Here is a 19,443-nt window from a genome sequence, read left to right on the forward strand (position 1 = left end):
TTTACCCAACGTGAGGTTCGTGTCGACTTCGAAAATAGGTAAATAATTTGTAAGAAATGATAACGAGGGGCGCTTCAAGAATTGGTGTCTGTGCCTGTGCCTGTCAATCATTCCCGTCACGTGATAGCGAGGTGATTCATCGCGGGGTTTATCGATCTGCCAAGAGATCGGATAACCACCAACCCCAGCCCAAGCACTCAATTGTAGATCGCATCTTTGTCTCCCATTCACACCAAAACCCGACGCGACATCTTGCCTCCCAGACGCGACATCTTCTTCTCGTCCCACAACATAATCATAATGTCCTTGATATCAAACCACCTCGCCCAAATCGCCCTCTCCTGCGAAGGCATAGACAGCCTCCCGTACGTCCCCCCCTCTCCCAAAGTAAACAAAGCTGGAAACCCCCCAACAACAACCTTTCTCTAACCGCCCTCCAGTTTCCCCCCACCGAAAATCTTCACCAACGCCCTCCTCTCCAACCCAGACATCACCTCCCTCATCCGCGACACCGAAGCCCACGAACGCGCCCTCTTCTCCGTCCCCGCACCCCCACCACCACCAACCACCACCCCCCATCCCGAGCAACCTAAACCCTCCAACCGCAGGCAAACAGTCTTCAACGTCGCCGCCGGAGAAGTCACCACCGGACCAGCACCCAACTCCTCCACCCGCCGATCCACCGCCGTCGCCGCCGTTTTGGGCGGTGATCTCCACGCGCATCTGACCCGTAGACACAAGGAAGGCGAGGCCGACATTGAACTACTACTACAAGGTGCCGAGAAGCTTTGTGGTGTCTATGCCTTACCTGGAGCGCTGGAGAGGATACCGCAACTAAGAAGAAAGTGGGAGATGCAAGGGCATACGCTCGCATATTACGAGCAAAAGGTCGCCGAGCAACAAGTGCAATTGCAGGCCATGAATCAACGAAACGAATGGGATGAGGACGAGGAAATGGAGCATGTGGAGGAGGAAAAGGGGGATTACATCACAGAGGAAGATTTGCGGCGGGACGAGGAGGAGCTGAGGAAATTGGAGAGGAAGAGGCGGGAGCTGCAGGCCAAGTTGAAGAGCTTGGAAGGTGATATTGGGGGGTTGATGGATATTTGAGCAATGATTGCGCTATATTCTCATGCGAACAAGGGACTCTAAGGTTGACAAGAGAGGTTCTATGCAGGATGATCGGCAGGGGTACGTTCAAAACTAGCAGCTTACTCCTTCGGAAGAAGCGCTGACAGCAGGAGCAGAAGCCTTTATCCTCTTCAGAACCTCGACCAACTTCTCGGGATCTTGGGCGCCTTCCACTCTGTACTTTCCATTGATGGTGAAATTGGGCACTCCGGACACTCCATCCCGGTACGCCTCCTCAACCTCCTTGTCGACTTCGGGTCCGCCCCTGCCCTCATCGAGCCAGGATTCGACCTCAGCCTTGTCCAGCCCTCCCTTCTCGCCGGCGGCGATCAGAACGTCATGGGAAGTGATGTCTCCATCTTCCTCGAAATGCAGCTTGAAAAGCGCAGAGATAACACTGTTTTCGAGCTCGTTCGACTTTGTCTTTGCCAGCTGAACCAGCCGGTGGGCGTCACGGGTGTTTCCGATCCTGGCCTTGAACGAGAAGTTGATGCCCTCGGCTTCGCCGAAGCGCTTGAGCATCATGGTGGACATGGCCAGGCGGTTGGGATCGCCGAATTTCTTGAGGAGGTGCTCATCGCGGTCAACCGAGGTTTTGGGGAGGGAAGGGTCGAGGTAGAAGGGGTGCCAGTGGATTTTGAAAGTGTCGGAGCTGGCGTTGGGAACGGAGGCTTTGTAGAGGTTGATGGCGCGTTCGAGGCGCTTTTTGCCTAGATAACACTGGGTTGAGGGGGGCGGGGGAAGGGTTAGAGGCGCTTGCATGGAGACCATGTTGGTGACTGTGGAGGTGGTGGTCATGGCATTTGTGTAGGGCTGAAAGACGTACCCATGGGCATATGGCGTCGGAGACGATTTTGATGTCGAAGGCCGTCATTTTGTTGGAGGTGAGTGGACAATCACAGGTGTTTTGTAAAAAATGCAGGCATCAAATTTGGGGATGAGGTTTATATGAGGAAAAGTGATGATGCCATCGCTGTCTTAAATTTGGAGGTTATCACCCCCTCACCTAATGGCTGACAAATCCGGATGTGGGTGGCAATTCAGTGAAGGAAGTCTCGACTGACTGTTCTTTAAGTTAAATAGATATCTTTCTCAAAAGTGAAGCTGACCATAACCACGATATCCTCAATCAAGGCAACGACAACAAAGTTGATGAACGACAGCAAGTGTTGACGTCGGAGACGGAGTCTCGGTGCTCAGCCCGTTCCATGTTCCAATCCAGTTGGAGGGGCTGGAGCAGAAGCGGGCTCCATAGTAAGCGCGTTGCCCGTCGCGATTCCTTAACAAGAAAGTGTTAAGATTCAAGGGGAAGGAAGAAGGGAAGCAAGCGTTGGTCTTTTTGAAGGGGGTGACGCAGCTCTCTTCTGGGTTCTGTCAAAACAGAGAGGTTGGGGAAGCAAGCCCTCAACTGTGAAAAAGCAGCCAACAATGCGTCACCAGGTGGGACATCTTCCCACTTTACGCGGCGCATAACCCCTGTCTCTAGGCCTTTGCCAAGAGCCGCAAAGCCAGCTCAGCGCCCGCACCGCAACACCACCCATGTCTAGCTTTTTGCCCGGACAACGGATCCAATGTAAATAAAGTGCGGTGGTTGGGCAACAGGGGACGGGGCCAGACACACCAACGACTGGTGAGAGCAGCAGTTGGAGCAGACAGACAAGAAAGCGAGAAAGAAGAGAGAGCGAGAGAAAATGCAGATGGCTAGCAGCAACATCGTCGTCTCTTGATTTTTGGCCTTGTTCCATCTTTTTTTTTCTTCCCCGGATATCATCCGCTCTTTAACTTGTCCCGTCTCAGAATATACCCTCACTAGTTAGCTGCCCATACCAGCCACCGGCATTTCTGCGATTTTGCGCAAAGCAACATCCCATCCCACCCCCCCAATCCCCACCTTGTAAGTTGCGTTTTCCAGCCTCCATTCTTGTCTTGTTGGTGAAAGCACACACCACACCCACAGCTTTGGGACCTGCAGAATTCCTGACGGTTTTCCCGCCCTTGCATTCTCCTCTCTCAGTCTGTTGCTCTAACAACTCGATCTCTTTTTTTGCTTCCCACAGTATCACAGACATACACGCCAGTGCAAGTCGTGCAGATTTTCAAGGGTCTGCCCCGTACATACTACTGGAGTAGTAGTCCCGTCGTCCCACTTCATTACTCAATTATACTGCAGGTGGTGTAGTCTACCTGTTGTTTGTTGTGTGTGTTGTGTGAGAAGAGCGAGAGAGAGAGTACCTTGCGGGTCACACTACGAACGAGTGGCATTCCTGGCGAACTACATCGTCGACGACGATCTATCCGAGACCTACCAAAGAACAATAGGCGCCACTTACATTCCAACTCCGACAAAAACCAGACTACACTCCTCCTCCTCCTCCTCATCCTCCTCCTCCTCCTCCTCCTCCAACCGTCACTCCGGGCGTGTGTTCCTACCGTCGGAGGGCGGGTGTGTGTGGGTTTTATTCTTTGTGAGTGAAAGGGAAGTGTGTGTTGGACGTATAAAAAAAACATGGCGACAAGAGTACAATTAGGATGGTACCGTAAGTCTTTTAACCTCAACCAACCGGGCGCATGACCTACCTTTTGCGCTCTCACGGAGAGGAATGCCTAGCTGACTTCTCTCCCTCAAACCACCAGGATGGGTACCATTCCTCGGCTACCACCACGTGCTGATGATCCTCATCGCCGTGACGATAATCCTGCTCTCCCTCCTCCTAGCAGGCTGCTCCTCCTCCTCCCCCCTCATCCCCGACATCTTCCTCCTCTCCATCTATTACGAAAAATATACGGCCGTCCCCGACACGGCCCAGGTCGACTACCGTGTCTCGGAGGCGATCTCCAACATTGTCGGCGACGCCAGCCTCCAGGCCAGGGTCGGCTACTTTGGCATCTGCATCTCGACCGACGGCGGGAGCTGGCTGTGCTCCAACAATGCGACCTCGCTGGCGAACGAGATCTCGGTGGAGCAGGACCCGCTGAACCTGATTTGGCTGTCGGCGCAGTTTAAGGATATGATTGTTTTTCCCTATCTCTTGTAAGTTTCTTCTCTCTCTCTCTCTCTCTCTCTCTCTCTCTCTCTCTCTCTCTCTCTCTCTCTCTCTCTCTCTCTCTCCCTGTTTTGTTTGTTGTGTGCTGACGGATTGGGGGGTAGGATCATCGCCATCATCTTCGCCTTCATCTGCCTCCTCCTACTGGCTACCTTTCCCGGCTGGCACGAGGAGGAAGATTCCGAGGGTTCAGAAAGAGAAGTCAAGCCTTTTCCCTCGAGACCGGTCAGCCAAGTCGCGCTGGCGATTATCTTTATTGCGTCGATTTTTGTGCTGGTTAGTGTGCTGTGGCAGCACACCGCGTCTGTGGCGGCGAGTATTATCGCGCAGGATTTCGGGAACGGGTCGGTGCTGGCGGGGGTTGGGTCGAGTGCCATGGTGATGGGGTGGTTTAGTTTTACGTTGTTGATTATTGTTACGATTGGGTTGTTGGTCATGATATTGAGCATGGCGGTTCTGTCGGATATTATGGCTTGAGGGGAAGGGGGTTATGAATTTATGTTGGGAAGGGATGGGGATAAGGGGGAGGAGGATTAAGTACATATTTTTACGACAAACGGCGACGACGACAACCTCCGACGGCAAATGATACCCACCACCACCACCACCACCACCACTACCACATACCTAACTATGATTTCTGAATCTTGGGATGAGGATTTTGGGAAAGGGAAGGGAAGGAAAATATCGTGGGGATATTTGTTCACTTGTTCATGTTTGGAAGCTCTTTTGCCTGGCTTTTTTTTCTATCATGATTTTTCTGTCTTTCTCAGCTTGCACATCTTACGGCATGGGTGGGGGGTGGGGGTTGGCAACTCAGCAGCACAAAATTCCTCTCTCTCTCTCTCTATCTCTCTCTCCAACAACAACAACAACAACAACAACAACAACAATAAACATGAATGTAATGATGGATGGAATATGGAGAAGGAAGGGAGGAGGGAGGGGTATTTATACGAAAGGGAAAGAAAGCAATCGTCACGATTACTTGGGATGGGACTGGATATGGGCGGCTTTTTATACCTTGCTGTTTTTTTGTGTATTGGGGCCGGGGAAGCAAGCGTGCGTGTTTAGGGGGTAAAGCAAGCGTGCAATGTTTGCAAAGTTATGTCTCTGTGAGAGAGAGACGATGGCTGGTTGTGGGAAACTTATACTAGGTAGCGTTTATACAGGAGTTAAAGAGGAGTCGATATGGGCTTGGGCAAAGAATTGATTTACTGCTTTAGTTGCTTGATGCTGGAAATGGAATATGTGATGTCCTTTGCTTGATTGACTTTATAAATGTTTGTTTGGGCAGTGCAACGTTGAAAATTATACGCAACTCAAGTCTCGCATGAAAAGCGCTTGGTTTAGCTGCTCTATCAAAGTCGTACGCAAAGTTGTACATAGACACATACAAAAGGGGTATCATCTCTACACCGAGTAAACACCCAAAACTCCAAAACCGCAGGTTTCCCAAAACTCCAGCCCTGTGCCGTTTAAAATACAGTTCACACATCATGCCTCCTACGACGAGACCGCTCATCTTCCCTTCCGTTGCCCACCACACCGCCTCTTCTCCTGCTGCTGTCGTTTCTTCCACCGTGCTGACTGCAGTGAGGTGGATCAGGCCTCCAGTGATCACCCGCCTTATCCTGCCAGCTATAGCCCCTTCCCTCTCTTTCTTCGGCATCCTCCTCCCCGCCATCATACCTACGCTTCCTCCCCTCATCAAGCGAAGGGTACTGCACCCCCCTATCCCACCCCTCAAGACTAACATTCCCTGGTGGCTCGCCCCGCCACCTCATCCAGTTCTTGAGTTCATGTAGAAAGAGTGCTGTCCTGTCATCACCTGTGTCGGGTAGGGTTATATAATCTCTGAGTAGATTCTCGGCGTGGGCGGCTCCGGATGGAGACTGGAGGTCGACGGTTTTGACCATGGCAATTACGTACTCGAGAAGAAACTCCCTGTTTTGATGGATGCTGTCCCCCGTTGAGGGAGCTGCCGTAGTTGGGGGGAAGAAGACCTGCAGTTCTCGGCGGAGGAAGAGGCGGGCTTTGGATAGGAGATGGGGGGTGGAAGAGAGGACGGCTGGTGAGGGCACGGATGGAGAGTAGCTTGTGTGGGGGGAGGAGCCGATGTCTAAGGGAGGGGTGTTAATACCGGAGGGGATACAAACGGGGCGGGGGTGCGGACGCAGAGAGAAGAGGTTGTGCCGGTAGATGTGCTGGCGTTGTTGGAGGGCTTGGTCGGGGGTGCTGGATGGTGGTGGTGGCTGATGGTTGCTCTGTCTTCGGCGAAGGTTGCGCCGGACTGGGGGGACTTGGATAGAGGTGACGTCTCCGAAAAGATATCTCTCGAAATCCAATGGGCCCAATTGGAGAACGTCTGCCGGGTTGGTCGCTCGTGAGACTGTCTGCCGGGCAGGTTGTTCTGGTGTGGGTGCTAGGGGTGGGACGTTGTAGAGGTGTTCGTTTTGGGTGTCGGCGTCGGTATACCGGACTTGGGTGACGCCTGTTTTGCATAGGGGACAAAAGGGCCGTTGCTGAAGCCAGCTGGCGAGGCAGAGGAAGTCATAGTTGGAGTGGCCGCATGGGAGGGCAGTCGAGGGGGAGGTGATGGTTTCGAGGCAGATGACGCAGGGGTTTTCGTCGCTGTCGGAGGACTGGATCGAGGTGAGGGTTAGTTGGAGGACTTGGGATTTGATGTCGGCTGGGTTGGCGTCGTCTGGGAGGGGTATTGGTGGTTCTGCCATGTTGTGATGGGTGTCGGTCGGCTTGTTGACTTGTGCTGGAGGTTCACCCAACAAAATGCATATGCATCTAGGTACAAAGTATGTATTAAATACATAGAGAGAGCTGCTCTCCTTCAGCGAATCTTTTAAAGTTGGGCTGCAGGGACCTGGACGAGTCTTGGCGCGCCCCTGCAGTGATCTCACTGTGGGGCGCGGGGTGGACGTGCTTAAATCGGACAAGACGCGTTTGGACGCGTCGAGGTACAAAGGTACAGAGGTACCTGACCATCCTTTTCAAGACAACCAAGACCGTCCCTCCTCACTTATCACCATCTAATTGCACCCACACAACCGCATTGCCAGGATGGACGATCAAGCCAGAGCCGAATTCGAGCTCCAATCCCTCCAAGTGCGAGCCGAGTTGAAAAAATGGGAGACCGACTGGCAAGAAGAACACGGCGGTAACAAGCCAAGCCGCAACGACATTAAGCAGAATCCCGACATTGCCAAAAAGTACAAGCAATACAGCAAACTCAGAGACGTCCTCTCGGGCAAGATCCCGCCAGAAGAGCTGTCAAAACCCTCAAGACCAAAATCGTCCTCCCACCGACCACCCCAGACCCCGTCGAAGCACTCCAAGACGGCACAAACACCACGAAAACATCATGTCGCCAATCCATACATGCAGTCCCCAACTGCCCGAACTCCCGGAGCCGTGACCCCCTCGACAGCCCGCAAGCTCTTCAGCCCAGTCCTCCCAACCTCAATTGGACCAACTCCCCAGAAAGACGGCCGAGTGCTTGGCCTATTCGACCTCCTAGGCAAAACCCCCTCCAAACCAACCGAATCTCCCTTCCCCAAGCCAATAGGCTCAGCAACCCCCAGCAAACGCCGCGCCTCCGAACTAGGCGACCTCACAACCCCCTCTGCCAAACGAATTGCCCACGATGCTTCCACCCCTCTCGCCGGAAGAACCAACCTCTTTGGAGCTGTCACCACACCCCTCCACGAAAAGCCAAACAACACCACCACAACCCCCTCCACAACCCGCAGCAAACTATTCAATACCCCCGCCTTCCTCCGCCGGACCACCCTTCCTCCTCCAGTAGACGAAACCGACGAAAACGGCCCCTGGAAAGTCGGCCCCCTCCGTCTTCCCCGAGTTCTAAGCCGCAAAGGCGTCAAGGTCAAAGGTCTCTCCGAAGTCGTCGCCGATCTCCGAAAAATAGAAGACGAGGCCCATCAAGATGAAGAAGATGCTCTCCGGGAAATGGAAGCAGAGGAACTCGGCGTACCAGTCACCAAACCTGCCGTTCCCAAGTTAGCTACAGTACCAGAGGGCGTCGAGACAGAAATCGGGGACGGCCAGACAGTACCACCCCAACCAGCCCAACCCAGATATACCGAAGAGAAACCTGTCCTGCTATCACATTTCGACAACGAGGCCTACGATGACGAAATAGATCTCAGTAGGGAAGGGGTAGATACGCAAGGCAACCCCCTTCGAGTCTACAAAAAGCGAGGGCAGAAGCGCACCACAAGAATGGTCAAGATGAAGCCTACCCGTTTCCAGCGCCCTACCGACAACTCTCCCCCTGATTCCGACGACGAACCCATCCCTGAAACGCAATACCCCGACCAGCCACCTCAGGCTCCTCAAGACGACTTGTTACTCTCTGGCCCTGATTTTGAGGGCAACGACGAGGATGACGACGATTTCGACACCCTCAGGCCCACCCCCAAATCTACCGGCAAGGGGGCTAGGAAGACCTTGGCCGAGACAAAAGGGAGGAAGAAGGAGGATGAGAGAGAGGAAGGGACGGTGAAGAAGGCGGTCAGAAAAGTCAAGGCGACTGCGCATGCGAATTTCAAGAGGCTGAAACTCAAGCAAGGCGGGGCGAAGGGCGGGCCGGGGTATAATTCGAGGTTTAGGAGGAGGAGGTAGGTGAGATGGGAATTGGATCTGGGGACCGGGAAGGGGAGGGAGTATTGTACACATCACTGCATTACATGGCATCACTTGGCAAGAGAAAGGGGATGCAGACCACAGGCTGGCTGTTGGGTATGTTTTGCAGGGACAGGGAAAGGAACGGAAATAGAACTCAGAGAGCATAACTCGTTGTTGAAAGGTGTATTTTGCAGAAATAAGGGCAAGGGCAAGGAAAGGGAATAGCATGGGCATTCTAGCATAGCAATCTGCAGCATAGCATTCGTCAACTGGTAATTCGCAAGTCATCTACATTGTTTTCTCCGGCTAACCTACCAAACGTGATTGACATTTATGCCTCTTAGCAGAGCATCAAATCTAGTGTTGATACCCAAGTGTATTATAGATCCCTCAACCTGTCTCGTCATTCTTACAAGCAACACCAGATGGCATATTCCATTTCACTGACAACCACACACCATTAACTGCTCTTCAAAACCTACCAAATCGCTTGCTCAACCCCGACGTAATTCCTCCCTCTTGAAATCACACGTCCCCTCTTACCCCAACCAACCCTCTCGATCGTCAAGAACATAATAACACAAGGTAGATAGTCTCACCTACACCCATCACCTCACTCACACACACAGAAGCTCGTGGTGCACATCCACCACAGTCCATCGCTGGGTCTGTTAGCTATCTTTCGAAGCCTTTTCCTTAATCAAACCCCCGTGAAAGATAGTCACCACGCCCCCCAAAACAGTCACCACCCTTCCAAGATTCGCTAGGTAACATGCCTCTTTCTCATTTTAAAAATACCTACCTTCTCAACAACTCACACACACCTCCAACCCAAACAAATGCTGCCCAATCATGCCATCGCCTCAACACGCCCACGCTGCTCACCCACCTCGTACCCTCTTTCGGAGCGGCGTGCTCACCAAGCCCGCTACCTTGTCAGCACGTACATAGGCCGCCCAGCAAGGCTCAGCCGCAGTCCCCGCCTGCTTCCTGAAATCCTCCTCGCTGTGCACCGTCACCAATTCGTCATTGTATTTGTGCCACGCGCCCCGCTCAAAATCCTTGATCCACACCCAATAGTGGCCGGATCGGGGGGTTCCAGTGTGGCAAAACACCGCGTGAAGCCTGTATTCAACCTCCCCGACCACAAGCCCCTGTTTCTCCTTGAGAAGCTCTGCCGAATCATCAGCCCGCTGGCGCTCCTCGAATTGCTTCAGTTTCTCGGGGGAAACCGCAACCCACCCCCCTTGAACCTCCTTGGTGGCAAGAGCAGTCCTCTCGTCGGCATCAACGAGCTCATAATCCCCATCAGCATCAACAAGACCATTCTCAGTCACAAGCCTGTCAATATCCTCCTCCGACAAAATCTTGGCCGAACCCGGCTCGAACGCCCGTGGCTTGGTATTCAGCTCCTCCAACCGCTTGTTGAGAGCCCACAGTCTCGTCCGCTTCCCGTACCGCTCGTCCCCTGGGACAACATCCATGAAGAGATCCAAATACAACGGATCGTTTAGCTCCACTGGATTCTCGTTCTTCAAGTCGAGCGCACGACTCCTGGGGAATAGAAAGTGCAGAATATCAGCAGGCCTTTTGAAGACCGAATACGTCATCTTGTTTGTCTCTTCATTCAGCTGGACATCCATGCCGCGCCCAATGGCCTGGTACAGATCCTCCTTGACCGCCTTTGTCTCATGAAGCGGTGCCATGATCATGCGGTTGCGGTCTTCGTGTGTGGTCCAGCCCTGTACGTCGTCGTTCCCGCGCGTCCGGTTATAGATCCTAAAGTTGCTATAAAAGTGATCGTCAATGGGATCGGGTATTTCCTCGCTTCCGTCCTCCCCGGCATTGCGGCGCGCACGGGCTAGCTTGAGGGCTGCTTGTAGGTGTTCCAGTATATTTCCCATGGCCTCGTCGACATCCTGTTGCGCAGTGCCCTTGACCTCGTCTTGGTCAAGTTCCTTTACCAAAGCTTCCAGGGGCCCCGCCTTCTCCATCTTCTTCCCCGATCCCGTTGACGCAGCAGCTGGTGTCTCTCCCACCAGCGTCTGTGAACTAGATACACTGGTCGTCTCAACGTGCTCGAGTTCGGAGGTCTCCTCACCATTCACCATCTTGGCATCAGCGTCTGTAGATGTTGTGATCTTGAGCTCGGGAACCGCAGAGTTGGCAGCCTTGGGGCCAGTGGCCTTGGACTCAGCAGTAGAGCCTCCCTTATCAGCTCGGGCCATGGCGGCGTTGGCAAGCCGCTGGCGTGGTTTGACGTGAGTGTATCGAGTCTCTTCCATCTCGTGGAACAAAGTCTTGAGCTCGCGCGCGAATTCATGGCCGAGGAAAGCTTCCTTTTTTTGGCCTTCTTCCACCCCGCTCACACTTCCACTCAGGATCTCGCCCACCCTGTCTGTACTGGCCTCGGGCGTATCTAGGTCCAAGGTCCGCAACAGGTCCCTGATGACATCGACTGTGTAGAGATACTGCAGAATGCTGTTCAGGTAGCAAGTGTTGCGAATGTTGTCAAGCCCGACGGGCAACGTCAGGTCTCCAGCCCCGACCTCCATCTCTTGTCCATTACTGACAGGATCGCAAAAGTCCTGGTTCTGGGTTTCGCCGCTCACGAGGCTCTCCAGCTGCCCGCTGATGGTCTCGAAGTCGCCCAAGGCCTCGTCAAAATCCTTGTCACCTCTACGCTGTCTGGCCATTCTCGCTCCAATGAGATTCATTGCCGTCACAACAACCGCGGCGTCCTTTTCATTGTTGTTCACACTTTCCAGAGCGGCATAGGCTATGGTATCAGGTGCTGTTTGGGCCGTTGAGTCGAGCACGCCATTGGCCTCGGCCTCGTCCATGTCCACCACGGCAATGTAGACCAAATCCCTTTGGCCTAAATCCCGAGCAATTTTGGCCAAGTGCAGCCTGTGCAAATGTCCTGCTTCGGGCCTGGTTTCTCTGTAATGCTTGTACCGCTCGATGATCCGGTCCTTGGTCAGAGTTCGGCCCTGTGCCCTCCAAAAGCCGAACCATTCCCAGTCCTTGTCATATTCACTCTTCTCGGGGCGAGGCAAGGCTTTTTGATCTAAGTGGACGGCGTACATCTGCATTTCCTCGTCCCCGTGGTAGGCCAAGAAATTGAAAGCCTCCCTGTAGTAGCGCTCGTGATCCCGGTCCACGGCGGCTTGCCGCTCATATGCCCAAATCAACATGGGTTCGGTTGTCTTGGAAGAAGCCCCCAGTAAATAGAAGTAGTGTAGATCGGATTCCGACACTTTCCAGTGCACGGTCCGCGTCTGGGCATCGTCAACTCCGAGTACCGTCTGCAGTTTTATGCGAGCAGGCGAATGCTGATGAACAAGCTCAGGCCTCTTCTGGTCGATCACACTCTGTATCTCGCTCTTGACGTTCTCAAAGAAAGATCTCTCTGAGTACAGGAATGTCCTGCCGCCGTTCTCCGGTGGGACCTGTGGGGAGATGTAGAATGTGTCTTCGGCCTCTTGCCTCTTGGTGAAGCCCAGGTAGAGGAAAAGCTCCTCGCATTCTGGACCGAATTGCACCATGAACGTCTTGTTGCGCTCCGATATCTTCTTCTCGGCACTGGTGGAATCATTAGACATGATGTTTGTAATGTACATGTTCAGTGTCATGAGGGCGCTGGACTCGAGTTTAGCGAGCTTCTCTTGCGTCATGTCCTTAAATCTGCCCGGGTCCTCGTCCATGGCCCTCTTGAGGTTTCTCTTGGCGCGCGACTCATCCGTGACGATGTCAATCCACCTGCTGGCCAGGCGTGGTGCTGACACATCGAGCCGGATGCTGAAGCCGCAAAAGCTGCACCGGTAGCTGGTCTTGCGCATCAAAGGGCCCAGTTTCTTGTCCCTACTAGGCCAAGTAACGAGGAGTTGCTTCCCCTTCTCCTCGCCGAAGGATTCGTCATCCCCCGGTGCCATGACAAAGTGATGTTGAGGATGGCCAGGGCTACTAAATTCCGGCTCGGCCCAGGTGAAGACGAAGTGGTACCGGCAGTGCTTGCATAGACAAGCCATCTGGTGGCCGTGTGTCTGCGAGGGAATCATGATAAGGTCGTGGTCGTCGTTGGGACCGACTGGGCCGGGGCGGGCTCCTCGCAGATGGTAGCAAGACTGGAGTCGGGGTTCAGACCAGTTGGCATGCTGCAGAGCACCCCGGTACCAGTCCTCGATGAGCCTTCTGGCAAGGCGGCCACCTGTGTTGAGGGAGTCCATGGTTGATAGGCGGGGCACTGGTGGGATGTGTTAGAACAATCTCGACATCAAGAGTCGCAAACAAGACTTACTGGTGGATGATGCTGTATTCGTATGCATGGCTGTCTGTCTGCTTGATAAACGGAGATGATGGAGATGATGGATGAAATTATGGGGAACAGGTTGGGTTTGCGTCACAGCCGGCAACTAAGCTTCCCTTCGTTTTATATTAGACAGTGAGTCCGGAGTTCCTGATGGTAGCTCCTGCTACGTAGAATCGATTTTTGCCTCTGACGGCTGGCAGCTGACGCAGCCGTGGAGGGAGCGGTGGGAGGCACGACCTGTGATGATGGAATGGAGCAACTGGATGGATGGCACAAGGAGGGGCAGTTGGCAACAACAAACAAAGTACCGCCGTGACCCGACTTTGTTTGAAGAGCTAGTTTCCACTAGTTTCCACGTCATGGTTGGCATGTTAAAATAATCAATAACCATCAATTCAGTCTTCAGCAGCCTCAATACTTTCTCCATTGCCATGACCTCCAAACTACAAGAACCCATTTGTCCAGCCCAGACTTTCTTGTACAGACATACCTTGCTCCAGACTCCCAAATCCCACCTCCAAAAACCAACCAATCAAACCCTCTAAAATCCAATGCACGTCCCCTTCCACGCCCCGTGCTCCCAGAAATCCAATTCGCAACCCGCAGCAGCAGCAGCCGCCGCATCCAACTGACATAACGATATTCCCAAGCTCTCAACCCATACCTTGATAAACCTCCCACCACCCCCCTCAGCAAACCACCCCCGCTCCAAATCCAGCCCAAAATGGCGCCCCACGCCGGAGGGGACTCCTCCTCCTCCTCCTCCTCTTCCTCCGACAAATACAAGCCCCAAGATGCTGTCCACGCCGCCCTGACAATGGGTGCCCTCTTCGGCACCGGAGGTCTCTTCCTCGCCGCCGTCAAGACTTCCCTCGAGAAGAAGCACGTCGGTCCCTGGGCTGTCTTTTCCAAGCACGGCAACATCGCCGCTACTTTTAGTACCCGCCACCCTCACCCCGTCATGTCAATCAACTGGTCGCATTCATACTGACATGGATATATAAAAACAGCCGCCGTCGGCTCAGTCTACGAGTTCTCCCGCGTCGCCTCCGCCAATCTCCGCGAGAAGAACGATCACTACAACAATGCTATCGCTGGTGCTTTTGGTGGTGCTGTCTTGGGGTTGAGAGGTAACCCAACCCCTCCTACTGCTAGCTAGCTAGCTAGACCTTGCATGGAAAGGAAAGGAAAGAAGATGTTGACAAAAACCAAAAACAACAGCCGGCCGCATCCCCGCCATCCTGGGCTACGGCGCCCTCATGTCCGTCACCTCGGCCGTCTTCGAGTACACCGGCGGCCGCATCCAAGGCGCCGGCCGCAACCCCGACGTGGACGAGTTCGAGCGCAAGGAGATGCTCCGCAAGAGATACAGGAGGCCGGTGGAAGAGACGATTGCTGAGATTGGGGAGGGGAGATGTGAGTCATATTTTTCCCTGCACCTTTGACAAAGGAAAATGCTGACATTGTTTGACGCAAAAAACAGCCATCAAGCTCCCTGGATACGATGAGCGGAGAGCCCAGAGGCTCAAGGAGGCCTACGGCTTCGAGGTGAAGCCTGTATGCGCGGATCCTGAGCGTGCTTGAGAAATACGGGTATAGAGGTTTAGAGAGAAAGAGAGACAGACAGAGGTGGCTGGGTTCCCCGGAAAAGGCAAACCATTTTTGTACACACATAGCCGAGAATGGGGGGCTAGCCGGTGGCTCACCTCGCCAAAATGAGAGGTGGTGTAAATGGAAAGGGCTTTTGAATTGTGGTTTTCAGCATCTTCAAAATTGGTGCTCCTTGAGCTTTCTGGTATGATTCTGAGCCAACACTGCAGCTTGAGTTCCACCCCGTCTTCATCATTGAGAGCGAATTAAACTAACAGGCAACAAATGAGAATCTGAGCTTTGCCTGTGGCGTAACTGGGAATGAGCAGTCAAGATGAGAACCGGAAGAGCAAGCATCAAAGCGGAAATCAAGTCTGATTTTCTAGGTTTACAAATCTCTATCTCTTACCCCTTAGACCCCCTCAGAATCCAGCCTACCACTCACTCCTTCTGCACCCCCTTCCCCGACTTCAACAGCTCCACAATGTCAGCCATAGTATGCTTCCTCTTCATCACAAGCCCCTCCTTCCCATCCCCCTCCTCTTCCTCCGTCAGCCCCCTACACTCCTCCAGCTCGTGATCCCACCTCCCCTTCGTCGCCCGTCTAGCAACATCCAACCAACTCCTCCTCCTCTCCTCCGAAGTCGCAAACGACAACCTCGACCCCTTGGAATCTCTAGTAGAAGAAACCTCCCCCGGCCCCGACCCAACCCCATCCTCAGGCCTCCAAATATCAGGCCTAGCATGTGTCTCTTCCCCTTTATGCTCCCCCTCAACCTCCTCACAATTCCCATGCCCCCTCAATTTCAATCCACTTCCACCCACCCCAGCACCAGACTGTAACCGCCCCTCCACAAAATAATGCTCTTCCGGTTTATACCTAGGCGTAGACTCCCCGCTCTCATACCGGTCCTCGCTGTGATCCCCCCCATCAGGAAACTCAGGAAACGACTCAAGCCTATAAACCGGCTCTTCCTCCGTCTCCCTCGCCCCCGGCGAAACCGCAGGGTCAGAAACTGACAGCCTTCTCACCACCTCCTCAAATCTCCGAACCTCCGACAGCTTGCTCGGTCGAGCCGCTCTCTGCTTTCCACCACCCAACCCCAACCCCGACCCCGACCTGCTGCTGGGCGTCACCGCACCGCTCCCCCCAAAAACAGGTGTATTCGCCGGCGGAAACGGGGCAAACCCCCCCTCTCTTCTCTCCGCCGAAAGTGCAGACCCCAACTGTCGCCCCATTATACTACTATCCCCCACCCCACCGCCAGGACTCACCGGACTAGCTGGTGACCCAACAGCGGTATTTGGTGTATTGGGTGGTACTACCACTACACCGCCGCCACTCCCATTCCCATCCCCCGACCCGGGAGGAGACATCTGCCCACTATCACTCACCAAACCCACCCCCTCCCTCCCCCTCCTCACCCTCTCCACATCGTCCGCCCTCAAAGAAAGCCTGTCCAGCTCCCCAGCAGCAATCATCATGCCCGCAACAGCAATCAAATCCAGACTCGGCCTCCTTCCACACCCCCACCGTTTAAACAGCGGGCTCGCCCCCTGTGCCGGCTCCTCCAGCCGATCCCGATTAGCCCGCCGCCGTTCCCTCCCGTCTGCTGCGTGATGCTGCTCACTTTCCGGCTCTGTAGCAGGAAAGGAGACAGATTTCGAGCGCCTGATCTTCTGGCGGAACTTTTCAAAGGCGCCCCGCCGAGTTTGGGAGGGGGATGATGGGGAGGAGTTCTACTGGGTTGTTAGCTTGGGGGGGAGGAGAGGAAGGAGGGGAGAGAGGGGGATGTTACCTATTCCCCTGCTGGTTGGGGGTGATCGAGCTCTGCTGGGCAGGTGATCGTTGAGGCTGATGATTCTCTAAGAGGGGGGTGTTCATCGATTTGATGGAGGGATGATCCCGGATATTTACTGTTTTGTTCATCAAAAGATTTGAGTCGGGAGTCAGGCAGGGCGCCGGTACTTTGGTTGGGGCTTTTTCCTTTGAGGTTAGGTCTTGAACTTGTTGGTAGGTTGGAGGCGCTTTGACGGCGGTGTTTGATAGGAGTGGTGTCTAAAAAGGGGATTCTGCTTTGTGGCCGTTTGGGAACTTCGTCGGGAGAGGACTGCTCGGGTGGTTCGGCGAGGTGCCCGTCGTAGCCAAATTTGGGTTTGCCTGGGTATCCTGCTCGCTAGGCTCGGTATTGTGAGGTTGTATCTGACTGGTTGCTGGAGATGAGGTTCTTGGAGGGGGAGTAGCGGAGTTGCATGTCGAGGGCGGAGATCATATTGTTGGCTGGGAGGTAGTTGTAGGCGAGGTCAATGCCAGGGATGGTTGTCCAGCAGCAGCTGAGGAGACGGATGGCGGCAAAAGTGGCTAGGCTGTCGTTGTTGTTGGTGATGATGTCTTGGAACATATCTGGTTCGGCGGTATTGGACATCGTAAGGTCTGCTGCTATTATGTGTGTCGAATATAAGGGTAGGTATGTCAGACACCGGGCGGCTGCCCGGTTCTGGAACAGAGTAAGGTATCGCCAGTAGCGGGGTTACCTGGCGTTTGTGATCATGATAGCTAACGATACTAAAAAGACATGGTAAAAGGTAGCATGGAACTGGTAATGGTCACTCCGGAGGTGAGTGAAGAGAAGTTGGATGTTTTAAGTTTCTCAAGCCAGGTTCTTCGAGCAGAACGTTCTTGCTCTGCTAGTCGGAACACGCTGCGATGTCATGCTCCTTCCTTTGAATTGGTTCATCGCATGTCTCCATTTTACATTACTGTTACCATTCTCAGATTGAATCGGAGGATGTTACTTGTCAACCTTCAAGGAGACATCTGCTCTCTATTCAGTTGTTTTCTTGCCCCTGATAAACCCCTGTCAGGGGCAACGGATATCCAGTACATAACCCTAACCCCCATAACTCACCAGCCTCGGCCCAGGTTACCCGTGGATCGGCTAGTGGCGGGGATGAGCACTGGGGATCGGGAAGCTATCGGGGCCATGGACAAGGAGGAATGGGAAACACAGCGGGGAATGAAATGCAAGGTGAATTCTGCTCCAGCCACCAACGTCAGTATACCGACGAACCCAATTGACCATGTCCAGACTCCTCTGCAGACGATTCCCCGCCCGGGCCCTTCTTCAAGCCCGGCCAGCACTCCCGACCCGGAGCTATGCGTCGGCATCTCCAGCTGTGCAGTTCGACTGGGAGGACCCGCTCGGAGCAAAGGACCTGTTGACGGAGGAGGAGCTCGCAGTCTCCGAAACGGCTGAGCGGTATTGCCAGGAGCAATTGCTTCCCCGAGTACTACGTACGAACCGTTGAACCCGAAACCCTCCGAATCCGCCTGCTTGGGCTAACGGCACGATAGAGGCATACCGCGATGAGCACTATGATCCAAAGATCCTCCGGGAGATGGGCGAGCTAGGTCTCCTGGGAGCCAACCTTCAGGGGTATGGATGTGCTGGAGTGTCGGATGTGGCTGGAGCCTTGATCACTAGGGCCGTCGAGAGGGTGGACAGCGGTTACCGAAGCGGCATGTCGGTTCAGTCGTCGTTGGTCATGGGTGGAATTCATGAGTTCGGTTCGGAAGAGCAAAAGGAGAGATACCTCCCAGACATGGCAAAGGGCAAGCTTCTTGGTGCTTTTGGACTTACCGAGCCGAACCACGGCAGCGATCCGGGCTCCATGGAGACGACTGCGCGCGAGCACCCGACCAAGAAGGGGTGCTACCTGCTCAAGGGGTCCAAGACTTGGATCACCAACTCGCCCATCGCCGATGTTCTCCTCGTCTGGGCCAAGCTCCAGGAGACTGGAAAGATCCGCGGATTTCTTGTTGACAGGAAGGACTGTCCTGCTGGCACACTCGAGACACCCAAGATCAGCAACAAGACTGGACTCCGCGCTTCCATCACCGGAATGATTCATCTCGAGGACTGCCCTGTCCCTAAGGAGAACATGTTCCCTGGGGTGGAGGGACTGAAGGGGCCGTTTGCCTGCCTAAACAGCGCCCGGTATGGTATCTCTCTCGGTGTGATGGGTGCTTTGGAGGACTGCCTGGCGAGAGCGAGAACCTATGCTCTGGAAAGGAAGCAGTTCAAGGGCAACCCCCTTGCCAAATATCAGCTGATCCAGAAGAAGCTCGCAGACGCCGCCACTGATATCTCATACGGCGTCCTGGCCTCCATCCAGGTCGGCCGGTTGAAGGAGCAAGGCAAGGCTACTCCCGAGATGATTAGCATGGTCAAGCGCCAGAATTGTGACAGAGCTCTGTGGAATGCCAGAGTTCTCCAGGAGATTTTTGGTGGCAATGCTGTCAGTGACGAGTATGGTATTGGACGCCATGTGGCGAACCTCTATGTGACTCAGACCTATGAAGGCCAGAGCGATATTCATAGTAAGTTCTACCACCCGAATGCTGACAAGAAGCCATGCCCTGGCTAACTGTGTATAGGTCTCATTCTTGGAAGAGCCATTACTGGCGTTCAGGCATTTGTCTGAGATAAAGTTGGTCTGTGAGCATAGATAAGACTAGAACCAGCTGTCTCATCTGAATAGAGACTACGCTCGCAAACAATATGAGCAGACGGTTCGAAGCGATATCGTTCTTCATCTTCGTCTTACACATATATGACGGGTGCTGTATAAACTTTATACCAGGGCTGATAAAGACACCTGTGACTGCTTATCCAATATCTTTGAAATGGGGGTTTCATCGGG

The 19,443-nt window shown here is 53.8% G+C and overlaps 10 protein-coding genes across 10 annotated transcripts; 6 read left to right on the forward strand and 4 right to left on the reverse strand.

Moving 5' to 3' along the window:
• Positions 1-13: 13 nt before the first annotated feature.
• On the forward strand, positions 14-1,110 carry QC763_509450 (uncharacterized protein; the record flags this gene model as incomplete). Its single annotated transcript, XM_062913530.1, has 2 exons — positions 14-365; positions 441-1,110. Exons 1-2 carry the CDS (start codon positions 301-303, stop codon positions 1,108-1,110), a joined length of 735 nt encoding a protein of 244 aa, XP_062764949.1. The 5' UTR covers positions 14-300.
• A 22-nt stretch (positions 1,111-1,132) lies between these two features.
• On the forward strand, positions 1,133-1,845 carry QC763_0076390 (uncharacterized protein; the record flags this gene model as incomplete). Its single annotated transcript, XM_062906042.1, has 2 exons — positions 1,133-1,191; positions 1,248-1,845. 2 exons carry the CDS (start codon positions 1,133-1,135, stop codon positions 1,843-1,845), a joined length of 657 nt encoding a protein of 218 aa, XP_062764950.1.
• On the reverse strand, positions 1,160-2,528 carry QC763_0076400 (uncharacterized protein). The gene is made up of 2 exons (XM_062906043.1): positions 1,958-2,528; positions 1,160-1,851 (listed from the first exon to the last, which is right to left on the reverse strand). Exons 1-2 carry the CDS (start codon positions 2,003-2,005, stop codon positions 1,204-1,206), a joined length of 696 nt encoding a protein of 231 aa, XP_062764951.1. The 5' UTR covers positions 2,006-2,528; the 3' UTR covers positions 1,160-1,203.
• A 1,109-nt stretch (positions 2,529-3,637) lies between these two features.
• QC763_509510 (uncharacterized protein) lies at positions 3,638-5,439 on the forward strand (the record flags this gene model as incomplete). Its single annotated transcript, XM_062913534.1, has 3 exons — positions 3,638-3,668; positions 3,766-4,162; positions 4,280-5,439. The coding sequence occupies 3 exons, from the start codon at positions 3,638-3,640 to the stop codon at positions 4,650-4,652; spliced, it is 801 nt and encodes a 266-aa protein (XP_062764952.1). The 3' UTR covers positions 4,653-5,439.
• Positions 5,440-5,804: 365 nt separating this feature from the next.
• On the reverse strand, positions 5,805-6,910 carry QC763_509520 (uncharacterized protein; the record flags this gene model as incomplete). The annotated part of the gene is made up of 3 exons (XM_062913535.1): positions 5,805-5,809; positions 5,872-6,297; positions 6,352-6,910. The coding sequence occupies 3 exons, from the start codon at positions 6,908-6,910 to the stop codon at positions 5,805-5,807; spliced, it is 990 nt and encodes a 329-aa protein (XP_062764953.1).
• A 278-nt stretch (positions 6,911-7,188) lies between these two features.
• QC763_509470 (uncharacterized protein) lies at positions 7,189-8,834 on the forward strand (the record flags this gene model as incomplete). The annotated part of the gene is made up of 1 exon (XM_062913531.1): positions 7,189-8,834. Exon 1 carries the CDS (start codon positions 7,254-7,256, stop codon positions 8,832-8,834), a length of 1,581 nt encoding a protein of 526 aa, XP_062764954.1. The 5' UTR covers positions 7,189-7,253.
• Positions 8,835-9,097: 263 nt separating this feature from the next.
• UBP2 (ubiquitin-specific protease ubp2) lies at positions 9,098-13,581 on the reverse strand. The gene is made up of 2 exons (XM_062913532.1): positions 13,138-13,581; positions 9,098-13,083 (listed from the first exon to the last, which is right to left on the reverse strand). The coding sequence occupies exons 1-2, from the start codon at positions 13,163-13,165 to the stop codon at positions 9,719-9,721; spliced, it is 3,393 nt and encodes a 1,130-aa protein (XP_062764955.1). The 5' UTR covers positions 13,166-13,581; the 3' UTR covers positions 9,098-9,718.
• Positions 13,503-15,182, forward strand: QC763_509540 (uncharacterized protein). The gene is made up of 5 exons (XM_062913536.1): positions 13,503-14,087; positions 14,160-14,279; positions 14,371-14,565; positions 14,633-14,944; positions 15,030-15,182. Exons 1-4 carry the CDS (start codon positions 13,874-13,876, stop codon positions 14,731-14,733), a joined length of 630 nt encoding a protein of 209 aa, XP_062764956.1. The 5' UTR covers positions 13,503-13,873; the 3' UTR covers positions 14,734-14,944; positions 15,030-15,182.
• QC763_509545 (uncharacterized protein) lies at positions 15,181-19,112 on the reverse strand (the record flags this gene model as incomplete). Its single annotated transcript, XM_062913537.1, is given in 3 exon segments — positions 15,181-16,362; positions 16,371-16,479; positions 16,539-19,112. Coding segments are annotated over 3 exon segments (1,422 nt in total). The 5' UTR covers positions 16,670-19,112.
• QC763_509550 (uncharacterized protein) lies at positions 17,575-19,224 on the forward strand (the record flags this gene model as incomplete). The annotated part of the gene is made up of 2 exons (XM_062913538.1): positions 17,575-19,120; positions 19,178-19,224. Exons 1-2 carry the CDS (start codon positions 18,139-18,141, stop codon positions 19,222-19,224), a joined length of 1,029 nt encoding a protein of 342 aa, XP_062764958.1. The 5' UTR covers positions 17,575-18,138.
• Between the last annotated feature and the right edge of the window lie 219 nt (positions 19,225-19,443).

The sequence above is a fragment of the Podospora pseudopauciseta genome, assembly GCF_035222475.1.
Source record: "Podospora pseudopauciseta strain CBS 411.78 chromosome 5 map unlocalized CBS411.78m_5, whole genome shotgun sequence".
Lineage (NCBI taxonomy): Eukaryota > Fungi > Ascomycota > Sordariomycetes > Sordariales > Podosporaceae > Podospora > Podospora pseudopauciseta.

Bases quoted from the DNA above. Each gene is read 5' to 3' on its own strand.
- QC763_0076400 (XM_062906043.1), bottom strand. From the start codon at position 2,005: ATGACGGCCTTCGACATCAAAATCGTCTCCGACGCCATATGCCCATGG. The intron at 1,852-1,957 runs GTACGTCTTTCA...CCCTCAACCCAG, and splicing joins CCGACGCCATATGCCCATGG to TGTTATCTAGGCAAAAAGCG.
- UBP2 (XM_062913532.1), bottom strand. From the start codon at position 13,165: ATGCATACGAATACAGCATCATCCACCA. The intron at 13,084-13,137 runs GTAAGTCTTGTT...ACATCCCACCAG, and splicing joins GAATACAGCATCATCCACCA to TGCCCCGCCTATCAACCATG.
- QC763_509540 (XM_062913536.1), top strand. From the start codon at position 13,874: ATGGCGCCCCACGCCGGAGGGGACTCCTCCTCCTCCTCCTCCTCTTCC. The intron at 14,088-14,159 runs GTACCCGCCACC...ATATAAAAACAG, and splicing joins CAACATCGCCGCTACTTTTA to CCGCCGTCGGCTCAGTCTAC. The intron at 14,566-14,632 runs GTGAGTCATATT...CGCAAAAAACAG, and splicing joins TGAGATTGGGGAGGGGAGAT to CCATCAAGCTCCCTGGATAC.